At 38.2% G+C, this 21298-nt stretch overlaps 1 protein-coding gene and 2 pseudogenes across 2 annotated transcripts in view; all 3 read right to left on the bottom strand.

Annotated features, from left to right (window-relative positions):
* Positions 1-1886: 1886 nt before the first annotated feature.
* The window catches only part of TRIM23 (tripartite motif containing 23), a 37096-nt gene continuing 17684 nt past the window's right edge, over positions 1887-21298 (bottom strand). The window contains exons 8-11 of the mRNA XM_008991997.6: positions 9227-9356; positions 8587-8697; positions 7014-7138; positions 1887-4179 (exon numbers count right to left, since the gene is read on the bottom strand). Of these exons, the coding sequence (XP_008990245.1) occupies positions 4000-4179; positions 7014-7138; positions 8587-8697; positions 9227-9356 (546 nt within the window). The 3' untranslated portion in view covers positions 1887-3999. The remainder of the gene's footprint in view (positions 4180-7013; positions 7139-8586; positions 8698-9226; positions 9357-21298) is intronic.
* LOC118151682 (keratin, type II cytoskeletal 8 pseudogene) lies at positions 11669-13220 on the bottom strand (annotated as a pseudogene). Its single transcript, XR_004740123.3, has one exon. The product of XR_004740123.3 is annotated as a keratin, type II cytoskeletal 8 pseudogene (transcript).
* LOC118151884 (U6 spliceosomal RNA) lies at positions 21145-21242 on the bottom strand (annotated as a pseudogene).

Here is a 21298-nt window from a genome sequence, read left to right as displayed (position 1 = left end):
GTATCTAATAATAGAGATTAGTAGAAATTGGAGCAGTAAAACAATATGAGTGCAAATTCTTATACTGATTTTTTCACTGACCCTTATAACTTACTTCATAACTATTAAGACCCACTGTGGCTGGGCGTGGTGGTTGACATCTGTAATCCCAGCACATTGGGAGGCTGAGGCAGGCACATCACAAGGTCAAGAGATATGAGACCATCCTGGCCAACATGGTGAAACCCTGTCTCTACTAAAAATACAAAAATTAGTTGGGCATGGTGGCAAATGCCTGTAGCCCCAGCATTTGGGAGGCTGAGGCAGGAGAATCGCTTGAACCTGAAAGGCAGAGGTTGCAGTGAGCCAAGATCATGCCAGTGCACTCCAGCCTGGCAACAGCAAGACTCCGTCTCAAAAAAACAAAAAAGACCCACTGCTTCATTTCCAGAAAGATTCTTTCAGAAACTTATAGGAAGAATATGCTGAAAAACCTGTTTAGGGAATTTATATTCTTAAGTTTAAAATCTGCTTACACTTTTCCTTCTATTGATCAGCAGGATTCTTTGCTACAAACTTGTGAGATAGGAGATTATGCTAGATTGTGCTGCTGTAATGTATGCTCTTTTTTAAAAGTAGAACTTAAAGTTGGACAGGAAAATGACTTTTCAATTTATTGTTTCTAATTTTAGTTGTTTAGACTTACCTACCTGCCTTTATTCATTCCTAAAAACAATCTAAATTTTTGGTAATATTGCCACCAAGTTGTGATGATGCCTCATTCCCCAACAAATACAATTATTTTGCTTTGAGTGAAACCATATTTGACTAATGAATTTTTCCATTAATGTCAAAAACTTAACCTGATTGGCAGACCTAAAAACATACATTGTCCATGTCTTTTTAAAAGCATGTTTTGGTCAGCCGTGGTTGCTCATGCCTGTAATCCCAACACTTTGTGAGGCCAAGGCAGGGGGATCATGAGGTCAGGAGTTCCAGACCATGCTGGCCAAGATGGTGAGACCCCCCCATCCTACTAAAACTACAGAACTTAGCTGGGTATTGTGGCGGGTACCTGTAAACCCAAGCTACTCAGGAGGCTTAGGCAGAGAATTGCTTGAACCTGAGAAGCAGAGGTTGCAGTGAGCTGAGATCACACCACTGCGCTCCAGCTTGAGTGAGACTCTACCGCTGCACTCCAGAGCGAGACTCTGTCTCAAAAAAAATAAATAATAAAAATCAGGATACAATTTCATCTTATTCACTAATCCTTTTCATTCTTTATTCTTTTAGGGAAGAATACAGCTGTCTTCTTCCCTGTTACCACTTTGCCAATTTAGAAGTATCCCAATGTTACATAAAAAGTCCTTCTCTTAGCAATATTAGTTCATGAGCTACAGCTAAGTTTTACAAGCCATTTTCTACAATGGTCATTTAAAATGCTATCTTTTCTTATGAAAGAAGTTTACATTTAAAATTTAAATGGCAATAACAGTTTCACTTTGTTCAATGCAAAACTGTAGCTCTAATCCACTTCAAAACACTATGGTTATATTATTTAAATGTGGCCTACACATCACTGCTCAGCCTTTTGGCTAATATCAGGTAAAGTTAAGACCAAGTATAGTACCTGTTCTCATCAGTAAATGTGGCCTATGTTGCTAATTCAAAATGTTATTTCTAAAATTTTGCTTTATCAAATGAACTACATCTCAAATTTGACGGGCATGTCAATCTCTACCTATTTTGTTTTATTTTCTCTCTTAACTACAGCACAAATAATGACTTTTTAAATTGGTTACTACTGGCAATAATACTAGATAGATGGTTCAAGAAAGACTTTTAAGAATAATGATGGGACTTCTTTAAAATGATCTTAAGAAGATTTTTAAGAATAATGATGGGACTTCTTTAAAATGATCTTTATTGCTGTCTCTACTGATCATATATGTAGTGCAGATAATGGCTTCTGATGGTTATAAAGCATTCCTGAATTATATACCAGGGCTATACACTTGATATACCTGCTTTATATAATCATACAGTAATATTTAGACTTAACACAGAAATTCAGAGATACTAGAAAAATTCAAATACACTATGTTTAAAATAGCTGTCTTAGTTTCCCAGGGGAGACTAGCACAATCTTAACCAATGATTAGTGAAAGAATACAACCACAAATAGTAATGGGAGCTTGAGAAAAGTATTTCTTTAAAAAAGAATCACATCTACCATTATATATATACATTATAATCAGGTGTAAGCACAATTTTTAAGTTGTGTTCAGTTATATGCTAAGAATGTACATTACAAAGTTTAGCAAAATTGATGAAATAACAAGGGAAGCAAGTTCATCTTAGTGTTACACATTTTTTCTTCAATTAACTAGTAGAGAAAACAGCTCAAGTTCTCACAAGCAATGCAACACGTTTTTTATTTTTCAGTTATTGAAATCAGTCAAATATTAAATAATTTAATTCAGAAGTATTATTTATGCACACAAACTATACTTGTAACAGCATGACCATTTACCTGAAAAATAAAGGATGAAATATTATATTTACTTATTTACATATTGCCCATATCACGGACAGGCTTTTTCGTAATGCTTTGTTTTCTAAAAGTTTTAATGTTTTTAAACAAATAAAAATGGATTTTAAAAGACTGAACCAAAAGAGTACCTAAAAGTCATACCTTGTTATGAGACATCACTGACCTTATAACAATTAAACTGGTAAGATTTAACTTCTTCCTAAAGTATCAGAACATTTTTTAAAAAAGCCAAAGTCTCAATGTACCTATTTAAATAAATCATGCTTCCATAATAAGAGAGTATCCTTTAAAAATGAAAAACCATAAAGACCACAAATTTTTATTTACTCACAACACTGAATAATTAATGTAAACTTTTGGAATATTTTTCCTTTAGACATTTTTCCTCTTAAGTGGACTTTTCAAGGCCTTGTCATGAAGAGCCTTAAGTTTTACTGTCAAAATAAATGCACTTATTTTGGGAGATAGTTTGAAGTAATAAGCATTCCCCACTGTACAAACAACTCTTAAGGAAGAGTTCGTTTTCTATTTAGGTCACTAGCTTTTACATAAATAAAGCCGCCCCCGTTTCTGTGTAACTTACTACATTTTACCTATAGTCATTCCCACAAAGGATACAATATTATATTAGAGATACTACTTTAAGTATATTGAAAAATAGAAGGACCAATTTAGAGTTCTGACCTAGGAAACTGTATGTAAGCCTAGCATCAGTCCTGGAAATGGGTCTTTCATAAATGAAGATCCAACTACTTGCACAGTTTTATTACTGTTCTTCAGTTTATTACTAATCTGACAAGCCTAATTAGGTAATATTTCATTCTGTCTCACTGTTTTATACAAAATGCTTTAGGAAAAAGTTTTAATAAAACACTATATAAAGTATTAATTTTATATACCTTATAGTTCTTAGCATTAAAGGTGTTCTGTTAACTTTGAACATAAATGTAAAGTAATCCTATTATCCAAAGATGTAGTTTGGATTCTATTTCATTAAGCAACTGCCATTTCTACTAGTAAATACTGCCAACCTTCAGTGAAAAGGCAGATTAAAGAAGAAGCTATACTTAACTTGCTTCACGCAGAGGTCTCATTAGGCACTCAATTGGCTATTCTTTTTTCACTGAAAGAATAAACCTTCACTACCCTTTCTCTGTGACTACCTCTTTCCCAGTATATTGGTTACATATAATCTGAAAAACTTAAATAACAAATATACTTTTAAAAAGAATGTATGTTCAACAAATTTCTATTTAATTCAATCTAATCCACTCAATTAGAAATTTAATTTGCCACAATGTTCTAAAGCAATAATGTACTGAATTCCCAATCCAAGATTCCTTTATATATATATACACATATATACATCCTAAATTATCATCTTTCAAGATGTGTAATTTCTTACAACATATTATGTGCAAAGTTACTCTTAACCACAAAACTTCAAACAACTGCTGCATTTAAAATCAAGCAACATCCAATACTCCAGCAGCCACAAGTTGCCGTGAGAGCCAGTCCAACCCTTCATACAGTCCCATACCACTTCGAGCATCACAGCCCTGAATATACCAGCTACGGCCACAGCATAATTTATGAAGACTGAGTAGTTCAGTGATTTCTTCTACTGACAGTGCTCCAGCAACATCCTGAAAGATATATACACATATTTTTGATCAGTCCATCCAAATTACCATTTTTCTAATCATTATTTATAGAGAAATTTGTTGACAGCATTCTAACAGAAGCCTAAACAAAAAACCTAGACTCTTTCAGTAATTATTCTGAGATTAACAAGAACAGGAAAAAAAAAAAGTTTGGTTAAACTAATTTATATGTATGTGTAGGTATACAGTTTGTAAGGGTAACCTAACAATGAAATCAATAAAGGCCTTGCAGCCTAAATGGAAACATATTGCCTAAGTAATTTTTTTTTTATTTTTTGAGATGGAGTCCTGCTCTGTCACCCAAGCTGGAGTGCAGTGGCACGATGTTGGCTCACTGCAACCTCTACCTCCTGGTTCAAGCAATTCTTCTGCCTTGACCTCCCAGGTAGCTGGGATTACAGTCATGCGCCATCATGCCCAGCTAATGTTTTTGTATTTTTAGTAGAAGCAGGGTTTTATCATGTTAGCCAGGCTGGTCTCGAACTCCGACCTCAAGTGATCTGCCCATCTTGGCCTCCCAAAGTGCAGGGATTACTAAGGGTGCGAGCCACTGCACCCGGCCTAAGTAATTATAAGGCATCAACTTAAAAAAAAAATTAACACACGAAAACCTTAATAAATAGTTTATAAATAGGGTTATATATTGAAGAGTTCACTACATTTCCCGCTCTGAACACCCATTGTCCCAGGAGCAACCACCAGTAACAATGTATTTTTCCAGAAAATTTCCATGCATGTTCATGCAAATAAACACAAAGAGGAACATAGTTTAGACTTTCTATAACTTGCAGGGTTGGTTTTTTGTTTTTTACATAAACATGTTGAAGATATTCTTCCATTATCAGCACAGATTATCTGCATTATTTTTAATATCAGAATTCCCTTCCATTGTGAGGATACAACAATTTAACCAGTCCTATACTGAATGTTCAGATTTAAGTTTTGTGCTTATATATTACAAATCCATATATATACACACACATATAATACATAAACATACATATACAACAAGAGTTGACATACACGTATGTATATCTGCAAAATTATCTGCAGGATAACCTTTGGATATTTGTCTACCAGATACAGAGAAGTAGAATGGCAGGGTAAAGGACTTTGATGAGTATTGCCCAATTGTCCTCCAAGAAAATGTCTCAGTTTAATAACCCACCAAGAGTGGGGTATACTTATTTAAGAAATCATACAATAATTAGAATATATTTATTTTTACTATATCAGATTCAAATCCCATCTTATTGAAGGAGTAAAATGTATCATATTCAAAGTGTATGGAATTTGGCCCAGTGCAGTGGCTCACACCTGTAATCCCAGCACTTTGGGAGGCTGAAGCGGGCAGATCACTTGAGGTCATGAGTTTGAGACTAGCCTGACCAACATGGTGAAACTCTGTCTTTACTAAAAATACAAAAATTAGCTGGGCATGGCGGCAAGCAGCTGCAATCCCAGCCACTTAGGAGGCTGAGGCAAGACAGTTGCTTGAACCTAGGACAGGGAGGTTCAAGCAGTGAGCAGAGTGCCACCGCACTCCAGCCTAGGAGACAAAGCAAGACTCAGTCTCAAAAATAATAATGGTGTATGTAAGTCTGAAGATTACAAAACACTTTAATCTTTATCTGATGAGCAGAAAATGGTGTTTTCACACAGGCTGCCTAGTATGGCAGGGGCACCTACAGATAATGAACAGTACAATTTCAAGTAGTTTACATAACTGCTCAGGTTTAGTTTCCCCATCTATGACAGGATGTACAACACTTGCTCTATCAAATGCAAACTGGTCTGTATATCAAGGAACATTCACTGACTTATTTGAATGTCTTAAATATACCAGTTGTTAACAGTTTGCCTTTTTTCATTAAGGGGAAAATTCTTTATTCTTCATCCTATTCTTCCCCTCCCATGACATCTCTCTACTTCACTTCTACTCTCCTTCTACTACCTCTACTTAAAGGCATCTCATCCTCCTAGAAAGGCTCAAGGTCAAGGAATCTTCAGCTACTCTCAGTCCTACATCCCGGCCATTCAGTCACCAATTCTACCTCAAAGTCATTTCCATCTGCCTCCACTTTTCTATTTCTCTAATTCGGAGTCTTGTTAATGCTCACTTGAATTATTTAAGCAATTTACTGCATTTCTCTGTCTGTAGTCATTTGCCCTGATTCACTCTACCCCTAGAATTATAGTATCAAAACACCGATATGATCTTATTGCCCACTAGTCCAAAAACATTTTGATGTTTCCTCTTTGCTCATAGAATAAAACCTAAATTTCTCAGTCTAGCTCTGTCAGGGCTTTACAGCATGGTCTTGTCTGTTATTCTAGATTCTCTAGAATACCTGCACCTGACATACAGATATGCTTGATATTCCCTAGACTAAAAACATTCATGCTATTATCATCTCTGTAATGTTCATCCTTTCACATATTGACTCAGCCTCATCCATAATTTCAGCTCAAATCCTAAATTTTACAATCTTACAACATGCCACATTTAGAACTACTCTCCTAATTCCCTGTAACATTCTGTTATTGAAGTCACTTATCAGTTGCCTTTGTATTTGAATCTCACTTATGTGTTCATATGCATACCTGGGAGTTTCTGGTAAACATGAACTACCTTATTTCTATTTTGTATACTCCCAGGTACCCAACACAGCATTTTTCACATAGATGTACTCAAAATACACAGAGAAACTTTATAAATATCTGTGGAATTGATTTTCTGAAATATTTCCAGTTTTCTTATGACATGGAATGCACAAAACTACTAAAATAAGTATTCCAATATAAAAATGCATTACCTGTTTGTTAGCAAAAATCAGGAGCAGAGCATCTCGGAGTTCTTTTTCCGTTAACAACTTTGCAAGTTCACTGTGTGCTTCACTAATTCTGTCTCTATGGCTGCTATCTACAACAAACACAACAGCTACCCAAAAAAACAAAAATACTAATTAGTCACGTGCTAAAGTTCAGTAAATGGACCAAATATTTAATGATATCATTATTATATTATGGTTAGAGTTTGTCTACCATCATCATTTTCACACAGGCTGCCTAGTATGGCAGGGGCACCTACAAATAATGAACAGTATGATTTCAAGTAGTTCATATAACTTCTCAGGTTTAGTTTCCCCATCTATGATAGATTTACAACACTTGCTCTATCAAATGCAAACTGGTCTGTATATCAAGGAACATTTTTTACATAATGAATTTCAAAATATGCCTCATGATCTTCTACCTACTGATGCTACTTGTTCTTCAAATACTATTTTTGTAATATTTTATCTTCAAATAAAAGACTAAAAGATAAAAATGATCACCATTTTTCTCCCTGCAAAGTATTGTCTCTAAGTTAACTATCCCCATACTTTCAACCATTCTTCATATTCAAAATTCCATTTTTGCAGGGCACAGTGGCTGACACCTATAATCCCAGCATTTTGGGAGGCCAAAGTGGGAGGATCACTTGAGCTCAGGAGTTTGAGACCCTTGGGCAATATAGTGAGACCTTGTCTTTACAAAAAAAAAATTAAAAATTAGATGAATGTAGTTGCATATACCTGTAGTTCCAGCTACTTGGAAGGCAAAGGCGGGAGGCTTGCTTGAACCCAGGAGGCAGAGATAGCAGTGAGCTGCAATCGCAACACTGTACTCCTGCCTGGGCAACAAAGCAAGATTCTGTCTCAAAAAAACAAAAATTCTATTAATTATGGCTCATACTAAATATCAAAAATCCCAAAGTAAAAATAATTCAGTCTCTAATCTTGGTACAAAGCAGGATAACATACAGAATAGGACGCATGAGTCTAAGCTTTAGGTTGGGGTCTCTGAGGCAAAAGTGTAGAATAGAACTCAAATGTGACTAAAACCTATGTAGAGTATATGATATAATACCATTTGGTCAAAAGCAAGCCACTGTAAGTTCTTTTGCAGGTAACAACTATTTATGAGAGAAATGTGGGAGTGGGGCTATTGTGAGATTATAATGGGATAAATGCTGAGTTTAACTGAATTGAACAGCAGAATCATACACCATAAACTCAACTCTATACCACTACATTGCCAGCAATCACACCCATATAATACTGATAATATACATTCTCTGTTAAGAGAAGCGAGAATACTCTTAACTGCCTATGTTTCTAAGCTACATCTGGTTTATTTCTGTAATAATGGTTTATCAGGAATAAACTAAAAGTACATATGCTAATTTTTCTACTTTTGTTTTTTACAAGATAAGGAACTAGCCACTAACACTTAAGTGTATAGTCAAGGATTTAATCATAAATATCAGCTTTGCTAGTCAAATCAGTACACTGAAAACTGTCATCCTAAAAATGTGAAAAATTAAATGTCATTTTAAACTCTCACCTTGAGTATTGAGGTAATAATGTTTCCACAATGGTCTTAATTTATGTTTTCCACCTACATCCCAAATAGTGAATTTTAGATTTTTATATTCTACAGTTTCCACATTAAAACCTGTTTTAAAAAAAAAGTTAACTTTTATACTATATTTACATTTACAATGAATGACACATCAAACACAGACAATCCCCCAGTGTATAATTGTGATTTATCAATTATCTATATGCAGCAATATCTACTGAAGCCTAATCAACCCCATTCCTACTTCTACATGGAGAGTGAATACCTGTAACAGCTGCTAGCCCTCTAAACCTCCACCAAGGTCCTTAGGACCTTGGGATCCATGTATCTTCCAGCTCTGTTGCACTACTGCCCCCATCCCCACACCCTCAGCCAGGATCACCAATCTTCTATTCCTTCAAACTGTCCCACCAATACTGTTTCTTCTTTTTATCCCCAACCACATTTCATTCCCATAGCCACACAATCTTGCATTTTTTCTCTCAGATGCTGATGTCTTAGAGCCAGAAAAGAGCCCAGCACCATGACAGATTAGTAACAAATAAGACCACAAGAACTCGGCTGTAAGCTAGGGTTTGTCTATTAAATGCCCTTTAAGGTAAAAACCAGTATTAATACTTACCAATTGTTGGAATGGGCTGCATGAATTCATCCTGTTTTAACTTAAACAAGATAGTAGTTTTTCCAGCACCATCCAATCCTAATGTAACCACCCGAATTTCCATTTTTGGTCCAATGTGAACTCGATTATCCTATAATTTAAATATTTTAAAATATTTTTAATTTGACATACAGTTATAAAGTAATAGCATTTAGCACCTTTATTATTTCTACATTTCCTGTTCATTCCTCAATCATTGCAATCTGAGTTGTATTCCTCAAAATCTTGAGTTTTATCTTAAGATGAATTCCTTCCCCATGGCTAAATCTTTCCTCAGTAAAACTGACCAGTTTGTCTTTGTATAACAGAATATACACAATTAATTTTCTCAGATTTTCTAACTCAAATGAAACCTCTTTAAATCTTATTTAAGCATGTTTTTATGCTATACTGAAACACCTTACAATAGGGCTAAATTAATTAAAATGAAAATTGCCGCTCAATTCCCAAAAATTTTCACTATGAATCTGATGTATATCCCTCCAGATACTTTCCCATGCACATACTGGCCAACATACAGAAACACAAGAAACTTTCTTTAAAAAGTATCAGCCACACTCTACAACTAATGTGTTTCACTCAACAGTATATTACATAATCCTTGCAATACATATGGACCAACCTTTTTCTTTTAATGGCTTCTTTACATTCCATAAACCACAATTTAATCAAACCCCCAACTGGTAGATTTTATGTAATTTCTGATTTTATGATATTACAAACAATACTATAATGAACATTTTTATTTATTACTAGCTGCATGATTTCTCTGCTTCCCTTCTTTCATAAAAGGAGGACTAAAATAATACAAAATTTACATAGGATTCTTGAAAGGATTAATTTTTAATGAAAAGTCCTTACAACAGTTGCCAACATATATGTGTTATTTCTGCTTATTCCTTTGAGCACTCTTTGCTTGGCTTTTATGATACAAAATTTCCCAGGTTTGGTTTTACCCCATTTTTGGATGCTCCTAATTTTTCCTTTATCTGCCTTTTAAATGTTGGTATTCTTGAGGGTCTGTATAAGGCCCCCTTCTCATTCTACATATTTTCATTCTCTTCACAAGCTTTAATTACCATCTACGCAACAGCTCCAAAGCTATACTTAAATCCAGTTATACACCTCAGAAACAATATATGGAAGAGAATTACTTCTATGAGAACTCTAGAGAACAGTTAAGAAGCTACAGCACCAGGCCATAAAACCAAAAAGGCATTCCAGTGAAAGGGGTAAGAAAATTCAGGGTATTCTGTGCACTCATCCCTGCCCTTCCCCATACCCCACATAGTTGAGGCTGAGGTGCAACCAGGAGGAAACTACAAAATACTAGCAAACTGAATTCAACAACACATTGAATTCAGTTTGCTAGTAAACTCAACCAAAAAACCATTTGGTACACCATGATCAAATGGGCTTTATACCTGGAAGGCAAGAATTATTCACCATCAATCAGTGTAATACATAGAATGAGATTAAAAAAACACATAATCATCTCAATAGTTGCAGAAAAAGCATTTGACAAAATTCAATACCCTTTCATAATAAAAACATTCAACAAACTAGGAATAGAAGGAAACTGCCTCAGTGTGACATACACAAGATATAAAATGCCCACAGCTAACATGTTACTCAAAAAACTGAAAGCTTTTTCTGTAAGATAAAGAACAAGAAGATGCCCACAGAGCGATTAGGCAAGAAAATAATAAAAGACATCTAAATTGTAAAGGAAAATGTAAAAGTATATCTCTTCACAGATGACATGATCTCGTATGTAGAAAATCCTGAAAAATCCACACAAAAACACCTATTAGAAAGAATACAGTCATGGAAATAAATATTTTGACACTTCAAACTATATTAATTTGATTGTAGTTTGCAGCGAGATAACTATTTCATTGAAGAAATCAGGAAGGATTAACATAATGTTCAGATTACCAATATTGAACATCAAAAGAATGTCAGCCAAACTGAGTAGCTGACTTCAAGTGACTTGAATTCAGGGAAACTGTGATCAGTTATGCTCTCGCTGTGGCAAATATAAATTTTTGTTGTTGTAGTGGTTGTGAAGGTGGCAGTTTCTGAAAGTGAAAAATAAAGGAAACTATCAAGAAAAAAAAAGAATACAGTCAACAAAATTTCAGGATATAAGATCAAAACAAAAATCAGTTGCATTTCTGTATACTTAAAAATCCAAAAAGGAAATTAAGAAAACAATTCCACTTACAAGAACATCAAAAGCATACTTTCAGGGGTAATTTCTATAGTTCGTGACTAAAGAAGTTTCTTTGAATGTGTAGAGAAAAGAACGTTTTAAGATACTTAGGAATAAACTTAAACAAAATGGTGAAAGACTTAAGATACTATGTTGGTGCAAATATAACTGTGGCTTTTGCTAGTAGTTTTTTTTTTTTTTTTTTTTTTTTTTCTGAGCTAGCTGAGATTTTATTTTGGACCAAAAAAAAAAAAAAAGCAATTGAATTGTTTTGCAGCTGGAGGCATGGGTAAGGGGGGTCCCCAGGCAGTAAACTCCCCACCAGTGGGCTGAGGGCTAGGGCTGAGCATCAGGTGGGTCTCCTGTTCCCTGAGCTCCCCTGCACAGCAACCTCCCTCCTGGGCTCTGGGGCAGCCTCAGGAGGGGCAGGCTGGGAGGGGCTGTTGCAGCTGTTCACTTGGGCAGGACATCAGAGGACTCGGACACCAGCCTCCCATCGCGGGTCTCAATCTTCTTCACAACCACAGCCTTGGTGGAGCTGGTGCAGCTGATGGAGCTGGAGCCCATGACAGAGCCAAAGCTGGAGCCCAGGCCGTAGCTGAGGCCGGGGCTTGTGAGGCCCCCATAGGCAGAGCTCAGACCACCTGCATAGCCGCTGGTGGTCTTCGTGTGGATACTCATGTTCTGCATCCCGGACTCCAGCTGGCTCTCCTCGCCCTCCAGTAGCTTGCGGTAGGTGGCGATCTCGATGTCCAGGGCCAGTTTGACATTCATCAGCTCCTGGTACTCACGCAGCTGCTTTGCCATGTCCTGCTTGGCCTGCTGTAGGGCGGCCTCCAGCTCCTTCTGCTTGTCATGAGCATCCTTGAGTGCCTGATCCCCGCGCTGCTGAGCATCTACAATTGCGGCGTCCAGGGAAGCCCTCTGGCCTTTGAGGCCCTCGATCTCAGCCTGGAGCCGGCTGATGTTCCGGTTCATCTCGGAGATCTCAGTCTTCGTACGCCGCAGGTCATCCCCGTGCTTCCCAGCCAGCATCTGCAACTCCTCATACTTGATCTGGTATATGCTCTCCGCCTCAGCCCGGCTGCGGTTGGCGATCTCCTCGTACTGCGCCTTGACCTCGGCAATGATGCCATCCATGTCCAGAGAGCGGCTGTTGTCCATGGACAGCACCACAGACGTGTTGGAGATCTGGGACTGCAGCTCCCGGATCTCCTCTTCATACAGCTGCCTGAGGAAGTTTATCTCGTCAGTCAGTCCTTCCAGGCGAGACTCCAGCTCTACCTTGTTCATGTAAGCTTCATCCACATCCTTCTTGATGAGGACAAATTCATTCTCCATCTCTGTACGCTTATTGATCTCTTCCTCATACTTGTTCTTGAAGTCCTCCACCAGCCCCTGCATGTTGCCAAGCTCCGCCTCCAGCTTCAGCTTCTCCTGGCCCAGAGTCTCCAGCTGCCGCCTCAGGTTGTTGATGTAGTTCTCAAACATGTTGTCCATGTTGCTCCTAGCCGTTTTCTGCTGCTGCAGGAGGCTCCACTTGGTCTCCAGCATCTTGTTCTGCTGCTCCAGGAACCACACCTTGTCGATGAAGGAAGCAAACTTGTTGTTGAGGGTCTTGATCTGCTCCTTCTCCTGGGTACGCACGGCCTGGATGTTGGGGTCCACATCCACCTTAATGGGGTTCAGCAGGCTCTGGTTGATGGTGACGGCGGTGATGCCTCCCATGCCTATGCCGCTACCCCAAAATAGCCTGCACCCAGGCCACCCCGGAAGCCACTACTGCTCACTCGGGAGAAGCTCAAGCGGGCACTGGGCCCACTCATTAAGGAGCGGCTGCTGAAGGCCCCGGGGCCAGAGGTGGACACCTTGTAGGACTTATGGGTCACCCTGGTGGACATGGTGGAAGCAGGAGTGGAAGCAGGCGGGCTGAACTAGGGAGAGATTCCAAAAGGAGCGGAGAAGCTGCTTCTTCTTGCTAGTAGTTTTAATGGCAAAAACCGCAATTGCTTTTGCACCAACCTAATATGTAAGCATACACCTAACCAAGATGGTGAAAAACCTGTACAGTAAAAACTACAAAAACTATAAAACATTGCTAAAATAAACACATAAACATTCCATGTCCATGGATTGAAAGACATAATATTAAGATGTGAATACTACTCCAGGTACTCTATATAAATTCAATGCAATAGCTATCAAAATCCCAATCATGCTTTTTACAGAGATAGAAAAAAAATAAGCTACAATTTATACAGAAGCTCCAGTGACCCTGAATAGCCAAAACAATTTTGGAAAAGATCAAAATTGGGGGACTCACACTTACTGACTTCAAAATACATTACAAAGCTAATGTATTACTGTTTTTGCATTGCTATAAAGAAATACCTGAGACTGGGTAATTTATAAAGAAAAGTTTAATTGGCTCACAGTTCCATAGGCTGTACAGGAAGCATCAGCTCAGCTTCAAGTAAAGCCTCAGGAATCATACAACCATGGTGCAAAGCAAAGAGGGAGTGGGGCATTTCACATGGCAGAAGCAAGAGCAAGGGGGAGGTGGGAGGTGCCACACACTTTTAAAAGACCAGATCTCATGAGAACTCATCTATTATGGCAAGGACAGTATCAAGGGTTACGATACTAAACTATTTGTAAGAAACTGCCCCCATGATTCAATCACCTCCAACCAGGCCCCACCTCAACATTGGGATCACAACTGGACATGAGATTTGGGCACAGACACAGATCCAAACCACATCAACTACAGTAACGAAAACTATGTCATATTGGCACATAAAGGTGAGACATACAAACCAATAAAATAGGAGAGCCCAGAAATGAACTCTCAGGTAGAGGGTGACAGAATCTTCAACAAGGGTGCCAGGACCATGCAATGAAAAGACAGTCTCTTCAATAAATGATGCTGGGGAAACTAGATACCTACATGAAAAAGGATGTGGTATATCTGACACCACCTACAAAAATTAATGCAAAGTGGATTAAAGCCATAAATAAACTTAACACACCAAACCATAAAACTCCTAGAAAAAAAAATAGAGGAAAAGCCCCATGACACTGCATTTAAGAATGACTTCATGGACATGGTATCAAAGGCACAGTTAAAAAAAAAAAGGCAAAAATAGACAAATGAGTCTACATCGAATTTAAAATTTTTCTGCATGAAGCAACACAATCAACAGAGTGAAAAATCGACCTTGGAATGGGAGAAAATATTTGAAAGTCACAGCTCTGACAGGGAATTAATATCCAGAATATATAAAGAACTCCTACAATTCAACAACAAAAAAGTCAACACAATCAAAAACTAGCCAAAGGATGGAAACAGACATTCAAGGCAATATACAGATGGTCAACAATTATATGAAGAGATGGTCATCATCACTAGTCATCAGAGATATGCATATCAAAACAAATAAGGCATCATTTTACACCAATGAGGATGGTCACTATCCAAAAACAGTTACTTCCTAGATACAATGGGGTACAGGTAGTAGGTAAATACTGCCATTCCAAATGGGAGATATTGGCCAAAACAAAGGGGTTACAGGGCCCATGCAAGTCTGAAATCCAGCAGGGCAAATTTTAAAGCTCCAAAACGATCTGCTTTGACTCTAGGTCTCACATTCAGGTTACACTGATGCAAGAGGTGGATTCCCGTGGTCTTGGGCAGCTCCAACCCTGTGGCTTTGCAGGGTACAGCCTCCCTCCCAGCTGCTTTCACAGGCTGGCGTTGAGTGTCTGCAGCTTTTACTGGTGCATGGTGCAAGTTGTCAGTGGATCTACCAATCTGGGGTCTGGAGGATGGTAGCCCTCTTCTCACAGCTCTACTAGGCAGTGCCCCTGTAGGGACTTTGTGTGGGAACTCCAACACCACATTTCCCTTCTGCACTGCCCTAGCAGAGGTTCTCCATGAGGGCCCTGCACCTAGAGTAAACTTCTGCCTGGGCATCCAGGCATTGCCATACATCTTCTGAAATCTAGACAGAGGTTCCCAAACCTCAATTCTTGACTTCTGTGCACCCACAGGCTCAATACCACATGGAAGCCGCCAAGGCTTGGGGATTCCACCCTCTGAAGCCACAGCCTAAGCTCTATGTTGGCCCCTTTCAGCTACAGCTGGAGCGACTGGGACACAGGGCATCAAGTCCCTAGGCTGCACAGCACAGGGACCCTTCCTCCTGGGCCTCCAAGCCTGTGATAAGAAGGGCTGCCATGAAGGTCTCTGAAATAGCCTGGAGACATGTTCCCCTTTGTCTTAGGAATTAACATTAGACTCTGCTACTTACCCAAATTTTTGCAGCTGGCTTGAATTTCTCCCCAGAAAATGGGTTTTTCTTTTCTATCACATAGTCAGGCTGCAAATTTTCCACACTTCATGCTCTGCTTCCCTTATAAAACTGAACGCCTATATCAGTGTCCAGGTCACCTCTTGAGTGCTTTGTTGCTTAGAAATTTCTTCCACCAGATACTCTAAATCATTTCTCTCAAGTTCAAAGTTCCACAAATCTCTAGGTGTGGGGCAAAATGCCACCAGTCTCTTTGCTCAAACATAACAAAAGTCATCTTTGTTCCAGTTCCCAACAAATTCCTCATCTCCATCTGAAACCACCACAGCCTGGATTTCATTGTCCATTATCATTAACAGTATTTTTGTCAAAGTCATTCAACAAATCTCTAGTAAGTTCCAAACTTTCCCATATTTTCCTGTCTTCTTCTTAGCCCTCCAGACAGTTTCAACCTCCGTCTGTTACCCAGTTCCAAAGACGCTTCCACATTTTTGGGTATCTTTTCAGCAACACCCCAATCTACTGGTACCAATTGACTGTATTAGTCCATTTTCACACTGCTGATAAAGACATACCCAAAACTGGGAACAAAAAGAGATTTAATTAGACTTACAGTTCCACATGGCTAGGGAAGGCCTCAGAATCATGGCAGGAGGTGAAAAACACTTCTTAAATGGCAGTGGCAAGAGAAAAATAAGGAAGAGGCAAAAGCAGAAACCCCCAATAAACCCATAAGATCTCAGGAGACTTATTCACTATCACAAGAATAGTACGGGAAAAGACTGGCTTCTATGATTCAATTACCTCCCCATGGGTCCCTCTGACAATATGTAGGAATTCTGAGAGATACAATTAAAGTTGAGATTTGGGTGGGGACATAGCCAAGCCATATCATGTATACAACAGAATATTATTCAGCCTTAAAATGGAAGAAAATCCTTTCATATGCTACAATATGGATGAACTCTGATGACATGTTAAGTGGAATAAACCAGCCACAAAAAGGCAAATACTGTATGATTCCACTTTTATGAGGTACCTAATCAAATTCATAAAGGAAAATACAATAGCAATACCAGGGACTGATCAGAGGGGGCAGAGAGGAATTGTTTAAAAGGTACAGAGTTTCAGTTTTATAAAATAAAAAATTTCTAGATATCTGTTTCACAGTTTGAATATACTGAACAATACTGAACTATACACTTTTAAATGGTTGAGACAGTAAATTTTTTATTATGTGTTTTTTACAATGATAAATATGGTATACCCTCACAATGAAGTACCATGCAGCTAAAAAAAGTGTGTAAGGTATTTATTCCACCTTTTAAATCCAAGTAGTGTGCATACAAATACATAAACATATTTCTCTATATTTTTTATAATGATAACTAAAACTAAGAAAAAATTCTAAATGACTTTCTATGGGGAATGAAGAAAAAAGGGTAGAAGGAACAGGCATGAAAGCTAGACTTCTCTGAATAAACTGTGCTTTGGACATTTGACTCTGGATCACATAAACATTTCATATAACTGTAAAAACATAATCAAATAAATTTTTTAAAGCCCCTAAAAATAGAAAGCAAAATGGTACACATGAACATTTCTTAATCAGGGAGATCTCACTTTAAAGAGACTTACATATATCAATCAAATCCCAAGTATGGAACTTGTCTGGATTCTATCTAAAAAAAGCAACCTCAAAAAAAATTGTTTTGAAAATAATCTGGAAAATTTCCATTCTTTTGCATTTGCTGAGGAGTGATTTACTTCCAATTACATGGTCAATTTTAGAGTAGGTGTGATGTGGTGCTGAGAAGACTGTATATTCTGTGGATTTGGGGTGGAGAGTTCTGTAAATGTCTATTAGGTTTCCTTGGTCCAGGTCTGAGTTCAAGTCCTAAATATCCTTGTTTATTTTCTGTCTCGTTGATCTGTCTAATATTGACAATAAGGTGTTAAGTCTCCCACTATTACTGTGTGGGAGTCTAAGTCTCTTTGTAAGTCATTAAGAACTTGCTTTATGTATCTGGGAGCTCCTGTATTGGGTGCGTATATATTTAGGATCATTAGCTCTTCTTGTTGCATTGATCCTTTTACCATTATGTAATGTCCTTCTCTGTCTCTTTTGATCTTTGTTGGTTTAAAGTCTATTTCTGTCAGAGACAAGAATTGCAACTAGACAAGGATGTCCTCTCTCACCACTCCTATTCAATATAGTATTCGAAGCTCTAGCCAGAGCAATCAGGCAAGAAAAAGAAATAAAGGGTATTCAATTAGGAAAGGAGGAAGTCAAATTGTCTTTATTTGCAGAGGACATAATTGTATATCTAGAAGACCCCATGGTCTCAGCCCAAAATCTCCTGAAACTGATAAGCAACTTCAGCAAAGTCTCAGGATACAAAATCAATGTGCCAAAATCACAAGCATTCCTATACACCAATAAGAGACTTAAAGAGAGCCAAATCAAGAACGAACTGCCATTCACAATTGCTACAAAGAGAATAAAATACCTGGGAATACAACTAACAAAGGATGTAAAGGACCTCTTCAAGGAGAACTACAAACCATTGCTCAACGAAATAAGAGAGGACACAAATAGATAGAGAAACATTCCATGTTCAGGGTTAGGAAGACTCAATATTGTGAAAATGGCCATACTGCCCAAAGTAATTTACAGATTCAGTGCTAAGCTACCAATGACCTTCTTCACAGAACTTGAAAAAACCACCTTAAACTTCATATAGAACCAAAAGAGAGCCCACATAGCCAAGTCAATTTTAAGCAAAAAGAACACAGTGGGAGGCATCACACTGCCAAACTTCAAACTATACTACAAGGCTACAATAATCAAAACAGCATGGTACTGGTACCAAAACAGAGATATAGACCCGTGGACCAGAACAGAGGCCTCGGAGGCAACACCACACATCTACAACCATCCGATCTTTGACAAACCTGACAAAAACAAGCAATGGGGAAAGGAGTCCCTGTTTAATAAATGGTGTTGGGAAAACTGGCTAGCCATGTGCAGAAAGCAGAAACTGGACCCCTTCCTGACACCTTACACTAAAATTAACTCCAGATAGATTAAAGACTTAAACATAAGACCTAACACCATAAAAACCCTAAAAGAAAACCTAGGCAAAACCATTCAGGACATAGGCATAGGCAAGGACTTCATGACCAAAACACCAAAAGCATTGGCAACAAGAGCCAAATAGATAAATGGGACCTAATCAAACTCCACAGCTTCTGCACAGCAAAAGAAACAGTCATTAGAGTGAATTGGCAACCAACAGAATGGGAAAAAATTTTTGCAATCTACCCATCTGACAAAGGGCTAATATCCAGAATCTACAAATAATTAAAACAGATTTACAAGAAAAAAACAAGCCCATTCAAAAGTGGGCAAAGGACATGAACAGACACTTTACAAAAGAAGACATTCATGAGGCCAACAAATATATGAAAAAATGCTCATTATCACTGGTCATTAGAGAAATGCAAAACAAAACTACATTGAGATACCACCTCATGCCAGTTAGAATGGCAATCATTTAAAAATCTGGAGACAACAGATGCTGGAGAGGATGTGGAGAAATAGGAACACTTTTACACTGCTGGTGGGAGTATAAATTAGTTCAACCATTGTGGAAGACAGTGTGGCGATTCCTCAAGGACCTAGACATAGAAATTCCATTTGACCCAGCAATCCCATTACTGGATATATATCCAAAGGATTATAAATTATTCTACTATAAGGACACATGTACACGAATGTTCATTGCAGCACTGTTTACAATAGCAAAGACCTGGAACCAACCCAAATGCCCATCGATGATAGACTAGACAGGGAAAATGTGGCACATATACACCATGGAATATTATGCAGCCATCAAAAGCTATGAGTTCGTGTCCTTTGTAGGGACATGGATGAACCTGGAAACCATCATTCTCAGCAAACTGACACAAGAACAGAAAATCAAACACCACATATTCTCACTCATAGGTGGGTATTGAACAATGAGAACACATGGACACAGGGAGGGGAGCATCACACACTGGGTCTATAGGGGGGAAATAGGGGAGGGACACCAGGGTGTGGGGAGTTGGGGAGAGATAGCATGGGGAGAAATGCCAGATATAGGTGAAGGGGAGGAAGGTAGCAAATCACACTGCCACATGTGTACCTATGCAACTATCTTGCATATTCTTCACATGTATCCCAAAACCTAAAATGCAATTAAAAAAAAAAAAAAGAATCTGGAAAATTTGAATACTAACAATACTTGATAATATTAGTGACAATATTAGAGATTCAATATTAAACATTTTTTGTGTAATAATGATATTTTGGCTTTTTTTTTTTAACATCATGGGAATTTCACTATATTGCCCAGGCTGGTCTTGAAGCCACGCCATCATCCTGCCTCAGTCTCCTGAGTAACTGGGACTATAAAGTATGCCACCATGCCCAATTATATTTTTTTGTTTTTTTGTGGTTTTTTTTTTTTTGGCAGAGTTTTGCTCATTGCCCAGGCTGGAGTGCAATGATGCAATCTCAGCTCACTGCAACCTCCACCTGGCAGTTTCAAGTGATTCTCCTGTCTCAGCCTCCCGAATAGCTGGCATCACAGGGATGCACCACCACACTCGGCTAATTTTGCATTTTTAGCAGAGATGGGGTTTCACCATGTTAGTCAGGCTCAAACTCCTGACCTCAAGTGATCCACCGGCCTTGGCCTCCCAAAATGCTGGGATTACAGGCAAGAGCCACCATGCCCAGTTCCAATTATGTTTTTAAAAAGAGTCCTTATTTTTTGGAGATTCCCCCTAAAACATTTCATAAATGAAATGATAAGATGTTGGGATGAAATAATATATTAGGATTTGCTTCAAAATACCCTGGGAGATTGCAGGCAGAAAAAGGAGTAAATAAAAGAGGAGATGAAATAAGTTTATAATTGCTCAACTGGGTAATGGATATAGGAAGATTCATTATATATACCATTTCTATTTTTTATTTTTCACTTTTTTTTAACTTAAAAATATGGAACAGTCAGCCAGGGATATTGGCTCACGCCTGTATCCCAGCACTTTGGGAGGCCAAGGAGGGCAGATCATGAGGTCAAGAGATCAAGACCATCCTGGCCAACATGGTGAAACCCCATCTCTACTAAAAATACAAAAACTTAGCTGGGTATCGTGGTGAGAGCACCTGTAGTCCCAGCTACTGGGGAGGCTGAGGCAGAAGGATCACTTGAACCCAGGAGGTGGAGGTTGCAGTGAGCAGAGAACACACTACTGCACTCCAGTCTGGCAACAGGGCAAGACTCCAGCTCATAAAACTTAAAAAAAAAAAGGAACACTTCACAAATTTGTGTGCCATGCTTGCACAAGGGCAACACTAATCTTATTCCAATTTTAGTGTATGTGCTGCTGAAGCAAGCACACCATTTCTATTTTCTACTGATAAAAGTTTTCTTTAAAATCCTCTAATTCATGAAT

The sequence above is a fragment of the Callithrix jacchus genome, chromosome 2 (assembly GCF_049354715.1).
Source record: "Callithrix jacchus isolate 240 chromosome 2, calJac240_pri, whole genome shotgun sequence".
In the NCBI taxonomy this organism is placed as follows: domain Eukaryota; kingdom Metazoa; phylum Chordata; class Mammalia; order Primates; family Cebidae; genus Callithrix; species Callithrix jacchus.
This window is presented reverse-complemented; position numbering and strand designations above follow the sequence as displayed.